At 36.0% G+C, this 8,258-nt stretch overlaps 1 protein-coding gene across 1 annotated transcript; it reads right to left on the bottom strand.

Moving 5' to 3' along the window:
• Nucleotides 1–4,831: 4,831 nt before the first annotated feature.
• LOC122041456 (disease resistance protein Pik-2-like) lies at nucleotides 4,832–8,032 on the bottom strand. Its single transcript, XM_042601147.1, has one exon. The coding sequence runs from the start codon at nucleotides 7,890–7,892 to the stop codon at nucleotides 5,064–5,066; it is 2,829 nt and encodes a 942-aa protein (XP_042457081.1). The 5' UTR covers nucleotides 7,893–8,032; the 3' UTR covers nucleotides 4,832–5,063.
• Between the last annotated feature and the right edge of the window lie 226 nt (nucleotides 8,033–8,258).

Raw genomic sequence — 8,258 nt, 5'->3', positions numbered from 1 at the left:
GAATCTTGGATTTTTCCCAGATTTAGGGACGAATTCTTGGATTCATCCCAGATTTTGGGATGAATCCAGAAATCCGTCCCAGATTTAAAAAAAATTAAAAAAATAAAAAACATTCGGAGGATCTAAAAATTAGCCTAGGGATCTCGGAATTTCATGAAACAAGTTTCTATAGATTTATAATTTTCTAGTGATCATAAAAATATCCTAATCCTAATTTTTAACCAAACATATTTAGTTTCGTGATTTTTTTAACATGAATATGACTTAATTTGGGGTTAAAAATCACTAAACTAAATATATTAGGTTAAAAATTGGAATTAGGATATTTTTATGATGAGGATAAAATTAGGAATCCATAAAAACTTATTTCATGAATTTCTGACATCTCTAGGTCAATTTTTAGCCCCTTCGAATGATTTTTCTTTTTTTTCAAATTTTTTTAAAATCGTGGACAAATATTGGATTCGTCCCAGATTTGGGGACGAATTTTTGGATTCGTCTCAGATTTTGGGACGAATCTAGAAATTCGTCCCAGATTTAAAAAAAAATAAATAATAAATAAAAAAACATTCGGAGGACCTAAAAATTGACTTAGGGATCTCAGAATTTCATGAAATAAGTTTTAAGGATTCCTAATTTTCTAATGATCATAAAAATATCCTAATCATGATTTTTAACCAAACATATTTAGTTTCATGATTTTTTTAACATGAATATGACTTAATTTGGGGTTAAAAATCACTAAACTAAATATATTAGGTTAAAAATCAGAATTAGGATATTTTTATAATGAGAATAGAATTAGAAATCCATAGAAACTTATTTCATGAATTTCTGACATTTCTAGGTTAATTTTTAACCCCTCCGAATGATTTTTTTAAATTTTTTTTTTTAAATCTATGACGAATCTTGGATTCGTCCCAAATTTGTGGATGAATTCCTAGATTCGCCCTAGATTTTAGGACGAATCCATAAATTCATCCCAGATTTAAAAAATTAAAAAAATAAAAAACATTCGGAAGACCTAAAAATTGATCTAGGGATCTCGGAATTTCATGAAACAAGTTTCTATGGATTCCTAATTTTTGAGTGATCTTAAAAATATCTTTATCCATATTTTTAACCTAATATATTTAGTGTCATGATTTTTTAACCCAAATTACACCTAATTGAAGGTTAAAAAAATCACTACACTCAATATATTTGGTCAAAATTATGGATGCGGATTTTTTTACGATCAGGAGAATGATACAACACTCATAAACTCTTGTTTCATTAATTTCTGACACCAGTAGGGATATATTTTAAGTTTTAGGCACATATTCAAACTTGCGCTGAATGTTAGCACAATTAATTAATAGTAAACTATCTATGTTTCACTAAATATGGAAATAGAGATATCAAAATTTCATGAAAAAAGTTTCTATGCATACGTATTTTTCTCGTCATCACAAAAATATCATAATCCAGAATTTTAACCTAATATATAGAGTGTAGTGATTTTTAAACATGAATTAGGTCACATTAGGAGGAACAAAAAATTGACCTAGGGATGTCGGAATTTCATGAAAAAAGTTTGTATGGATTTCTAATTTTCTAGTGATCATAAAAATATTCTAATCCCGATTTTTAACCAAACATCTCTAGTTTCGTGATTTTTTTAAACACGAATATAACCTAATTTGGGGTTAAAAAATCACTAAACTGAATATATTAGGTTAAAAATTAGAATTAGGATATTTTTATGATGATGATAGAATTTGGAATCCATAGAAACTTATTTCATGAATTTTCAACATCTTTAGGTCAAATTTTAGGCCCTCCGAATGATTTTTCTTTTTTTTAATTTTTTTTTTTAAATCTGGGATGAATCTTGGATTCGTCCCAAATTTGGGGACGAATTCCTGGATTTGTCCCAGATTTTGGGATGAATCCAGAAATTCGTCCCAGATTTAAAAAAAATAAAAAATAAAAAATATTCGAAGGGCCTAAAAATTGACGTAGGGATGTCAGAAGTTCATGAAACAAGTTTCTATGGATTCCTAATTTTCTAGTTATCATCTCACTAAACTAATTCTAATTTTTAACCAAACATATTTAGTTTCATGATTTTTTTAACACGAATATGACCTAATTTGGGGTTAAAAAATCACTAAACTAAATATATTCGGTTAAAAATCGGAATTAGGATATTTTTATGATGAGGATAAAATTAGAAATCCATAGAAACTTATTTCATTAATTTCCGACATCTCTACGTAAATTTTTAGGCCCTCCGAATGATTTTTCTTTTTTTTTTAATTTTTTTTTAAATCTGGAACGAATCTTGGATTCGTCTCAGATTTTGGGATGAATCCAGAAATTCATCCCAGATTTAAAAAAATAAAAAAATATTCGGAGGCCCAAAAAATTGACCTAGAGAAGTCAGAATTTGATGAAACAAATTTCTATAGATTCCTAATTTTCTAGTGATCATTTCACTAAACTAATCCTAATTTTTAACCAAACGTATATAGTTTCTTGATTTTTTTAACACGAATATGACCTAATTTGGGGTTAAAAAATCACTAAACTAAATATCTTATGTTAAAAATTGGAATTAGGATATTTTTATGATGAGGATAAAATTAGGAATCCATATAAACTTATTTCATGAATTTTCGACATCTGTAGGTCAATTTTTAGGCCCTCCGAATGATATTCCTTTTTTTTTTAATTTACTTTTTAAAATCTTGGACGAATCTTGGATTTGTCCTAGATTTGGGGACGAATTCTTGGATTCATCCTAGATTTTGGGACGAATCCAGAAATTCATCCCAGATTTAAAAAAAATTTAAAAAAATAAAAAACATTCGAAGGACCTAAAAATTGACCTAGGGATGTTAGAATTTCATGAAACAAATTTTTATGGATTCCTAAATTTCTAGTGATCATTTCACTAAACTAATCCTGATTTTTAACCAAACATATTTAGTTTCATGATTTTTTTAACATGAATATGACTTAATTTGGGGTTAAAAAAGCACTAAACTAAATATATTATGTTAAAAATCAGAATTAGGATATTTTTATGATGTGGATAAAATTAGAAATCCATAAAAACTTATTTCATGAATTTCCGACATCTCTAGGTCAATTTTTAAGCCCTCTAAATGATTTTCCTTTTTTCCTAATATTTTTTTTTAAAATCTGGGACGAATCTTGGATTCACCCCAGATTTTGGGACAAATCCAGAAATTCGTCCCAGATTAAAAAAAAAATAAAAAAAACATTCGGATGACCTAAAAATTGACGTAGGAATGTCAAAATTTGTTGAAACAAGTTTCTATAAATTCCTAATTTTTTAGTGATCATTTCACTAAACTAATCCTAATTTTTAACCAAACATATTTAGTTTCATGATTTTTTTAACACAAATATGACCTAATTTAGGGTTAAAAAATCACTAAACTAAATATATTAGGTTAAAAATCAGAATTATGATATTTTGATGATGAGGATAAAATTAGGAATCCATAGAAACTTATTTTATGAATTTCTGGCATCTCTAGTTCAATTTTTAGGTCCTCCGAATGATTTTTCTTTTTTTTTTTTTAATTTCTTTTAAATCTGGGACGAATCTTGGATTCGTCCCATATTTGGTGATGAATTCCTGGATTCGTCCCAGATTTTGGGACGAATCCAGAAATTCATCCCAGATTTAATAAAATTAAAAAAAATAAAATACATTCGGAGGGCCTAAAAATTGAGCTAGGAATGTCGGAATTTCATGAAACAAGTTTCTATAGATTCCTAATTTTCGAGTGATCTTAAAAATATCTTTATCCATAATTTTAACCTAGTATATTTAGTTTCATGATTTTTTAACCCGAATTTCGCATAATTGAAAGTTAAAAAAAAACACTACACTTAATATATTCGGTCAAAATTATGGATGCAGATTTTTTTACGATCAGGAGAATGATAAGAACACATAAAAACTTGTATCATGATATTCTGATGTCTCTAGGTATATTTATGGCTTCCGATTAATTTTTCTTTTTTTTTAAAAAAAATTGATTCTGGGACGAATCCTGAATTTGTCCCAGAATTTGGGACGAATTCTAAATTCGTCCTAAAATTGGGGACGAATCCAAATTTTGTCCCAGAATTGGGGACGAATACAGAATTCGTCCCAGATTTTGGGATGAATTCTTTATTCATTCTAGAATCTGGGGCGAATCTAGAATTCGTCCCAGAATCTGGGACGAATTTTGAGACGAAAATTTTTTCGTTGGGAATTTGCAACAAAAATCTTTTGTTGCAGATTTTGTTTCTAATTTGGGTTGATTTTTTTTTTGTCGCCAAACTTGTTGCAATTTTGGGATGCATGCACAAATGATATACTGGCACTATATAAGGGGGTCTTCATCCATAAGCTAAGGTATGCGATATTTTACTATTCAACACGCTCGTTGCTATAATTTTTCTACTATTCTCCATTGAATCAAGGATTGACTTAAGCGTCGGAGAGCTAATACTAGGAACCCCTTCCTGGTCCGTTACTAACGCTCTTAGTTTTGCATGATAACGCGGAGTTTTCATCCAATCAACCTTAGAGCTACGTTTACAGTTTCTATCTTCTTCGTTTTCAAACAGAATCAATCACATTTTTAATATGAGATCACAAACACATTCTCATTTAAATTATTTTTGTTCTACGACCTTAGCTTCACACCGTTCTTTTTGGAAGAGAAAGAAAGAGGAATGAGATTCATTCGTATTAGTTTCAAGATAGTAGCTTAATTAGTAGGCATGGTATATAAAACCAATGGAATACAAATACAACCACGCTTATTTTGACTAGGAATTTATTAAGAGACAAATGTTTGAAAATTACACACTGCTTCAGAAATGCAAACGCCAGCAAGCAACGCAACATGGAAGAGAATAACAAAGCACAATTTGAATAGCAGAACAACAAGTTTGAGAATTATGCACGATGGAAGAGATTAACAAAGAACCAGTACACACCTGCCTGATCTATTGAGAAAGCTCTGTTTCCTCCGAGTAAACACGTGAAATCATATATCAGAAGGAGATTCCTCTATTTTTACAAAACATTTGGGACGCGCTGCATGGTACACTGCAATATTCTTGACCATCTCTCCCAGATCTTCATTCCCAGTATGAACGTGGACCTCCCTGAGCCCATGCAGATGTTCTATGCCATACACGCCGTATTCATTAGGGAAATAACCAGCCAGTTTGAGGATTTCGAGGTTTTGGAGTGCACCTTCTTCGAAACTCACACAGTGCGATTGAATTTCCAGCAACTTGAGTTGCGTGAACCCTCCCCGATCGAAGATCAAATCCTCATCATCATTGTCGAAAGACTCACATCCTAGGACCAGCTTGACCAGAGCGTGGAGATTTCTCAAGACTTGCAGATCCTGGAGCTGCAGCCGTGTGTTGAACAGAGTTATCTTGACGACCTGCTTCAGGGATGCAAACCAGGCAGGCAATCCGCCGAGCACGACGTCTATCTGGATCTTGCAGAGCAGCAATGGCGGCGAAGCTACCTCGTCGAGTGCCCTTTTCAGATCGCCGTACGCAGCGTGAAAAATTGTTAGCGATCGAAGGCTGCCACTGAGCTTCGAAAGCAGAGCGCTGATCCCCTCCAGCACTCCGCTTACTAGATCATCATCGCCGAAACAGATGGCGAGCTTCTCGAGCTCGGCAAGCTCACCGATCTCCTGCAGCAACTGCTCATCATCAGCAAATGTCATTCCCAATTTGCGAAGTCTTTTCAATTCTCTTATTCCTTTCGGGAACTTTAACCTAAACAAAGTAACAAAGTGTAGAATTTTGAACATGTCCGGAGGATGCTGCTGATTCAAACCACCGAGTAGATAGACGAGTTTTTGGAGTTTGGCGATGGTATGGGGTAGTTCTTCAATATAAGTTCCTCTCATATCTAAAAACTCTAGATTTTGCAAATCGCCTACTGAATCTGGCAACGCCGATATAGGAGAGTCTCTTAGAGACAGGTACTTCAGGAGAAACAACTTGGAAAAGCTCCTGGGGTGGAGATCAAACAAGTTCGAAATTCCTTCCAGGTCAATTGCTCTCAACAGCCTCTGCTTTCTGTAATCCTTCAGTGGTACATCCTTGCCGAACGCGGTGAAGGATCGAAGGTGGGACAGGTCAGTGTCAGGCACGAGCCCACTGCTTCCTCCATGGCTCGATAAGCGTCTTATCTTCTGATGTCGCGGTGGGCGCTCGTTCAGTAGCACCACAAAGTTCTCCTTCCTCGATATCGAGATTATGACCTCAAGCATCATGTCATGGACGCGGCAGGATTTCACTGTCCCATTATCGTCGAATTTTGATGGCTGCATCAAACTACGACTCACCAATTGGTTGAAGCAGCGCTCGGCGACTTTCTCAGCGGGGAAGCCGCCTACGCCACTCACAATCCCTTCGGCAATCCACCGTCTCGTCAGGCGCTTCCGGTGAATCTCATAATCCTCAGGGAAGATGCCTAAGAACAAGAAGCAAGGCTTGAGATGGTAAGGCAAGTCATTGTAACTCAAAACTAGTATCCGATGGATCTTCGACTTCTCTATCTCGAAGCCAAGATGGTCGCGCAAGTCTTTCCATTCCTCAAGTATTTTATCCGGCTTGGAAGCCAGAAGACCTCCTACTGTCACAATCGCAAGTGGCAGTCCATCGCACTTTTGCACGATTTCTCTGCCGACATTTTCAAGCTCCGGAGGACAACCATAGTCAGGTGCATCAAATACTTTTCTACAGAATAACTCCCAAGATAGCTCAGGTGATAAAGGCGAGATTTTAAATATAAATTGACGATTACGCGAACAACATGCATTTGCCACTGCCTCACTGCGGCTGGTCACTATCACCCTGCTTCCTTCTTTACCTTGTGGTAGTGCAATGCTCAAGCTTTCCCATGCTTCAGTGCTCCAGACGTCATCGAAAGCCGCCAAATACCTCTTTCCATGGAGACATCCTCTGACTGTCTGCACCAATTGTGACTCGTCCATCATGTTCAGAAGTTGTTCTGTGTTCAAACTGGCATCTTGGCACCCTAGAACATCTCGGACTTGTTGTTCCTTGACTGAAATTTGCCGAATTATCTTTTTGAGAAGTTCTCTGATGTTGTAATTTTGTGACACCGCGATCCAAGCCCGAGATTGGAAGTGACCTCCGACAATAATAGGATCGTCATAGATTGCCTTGGCCAAAGTTGTCTTTCCTAAACCACCGAATCCGACTAGAGAAATCGATGTGAACTCGAGACAATTCTCGTCCATCACCCACTCGATGAGCGTATCTCTACTCTGATTGATGCCCACGAGTTGAGCTTCCTCTACAAAATGACCGATGATCCGTGGATCGGAGTAGCTGTCGGCCATGTCCAAGCTGGTGGCGGTGCCAGAGCTTGCAGCTTCGTTTGGGTGGGAATATCGATCGTGCCGCTTTCTGATCTCTTCTACTTCAACCTTCAATTTCTTGAGCGCGGAAGCGATGTCATGGCGAGCTTTCAATGACTTTAAGCAGCGACAGAAGCGCATGAAAAAACCTTTGACTCCGCGCTCGTCGTAGGGCGTGGATCGGAGACGGCACTCGAACTCATCGATCGAGTCTTCGGCATCGTAGGCCACCTCCCTCACTTCCTGCACCCAGTTCTGGACTTGATCATCCAGACTGCGCCTTGTTGACATGACCGTCAAGAAAGATGTAATGCTTCTGAGCTCAGCGACTATGTCCCGGACATCATCTTCTACTCCGGCCAGCAACGCGGCTTCTTCCACTAGCATCCTCTCTAGCTTTTCCATGATGGACTGAGAGGCGAAGTCCACAACCTTCATAGCCATCATCGTCGCCATTCTGCCAATCTCCGGCCGTCGGCGATTAGGAAGAAAGATGATGATAATGGAGAATGATTTAGGTTGAAAATTCACATCCTATTTTTGAGCTTGCATAGTCTTGTTGGTTTTACTTAGAAACGTTGATTGAGCATAATTTGTACGATGGCAACACTTAAAAACATAAATTACAATGATTTATATTAAATTAAACAAAGTGACTGGGGAGCTTTATTCTTCCAAATCCTTTTATGAATGACACATGATTGTGTATATATTACTTTATTTATTCCTCAATATACAAAATATGAATTGCACTTTGAGCCCTACGCAATATAGTATTTTAATTCTAAGTTCACTTTACGCACGCGTAAAGAAAAGAACAAG

This window comes from Zingiber officinale, chromosome 2A (assembly GCF_018446385.1).
Source record: "Zingiber officinale cultivar Zhangliang chromosome 2A, Zo_v1.1, whole genome shotgun sequence".
Taxonomy (NCBI): domain Eukaryota; kingdom Viridiplantae; phylum Streptophyta; class Magnoliopsida; order Zingiberales; family Zingiberaceae; genus Zingiber; species Zingiber officinale.
This window is presented reverse-complemented; position numbering and strand designations above follow the sequence as displayed.

Bases quoted from the DNA above. Each gene is read 5' to 3' on its own strand.
- LOC122041456 (XM_042601147.1), bottom strand. From the start codon at position 7,892: ATGGCGACGATGATGGCTATGAAGGTTGTGGACTTCGCCTCTCAGTCC.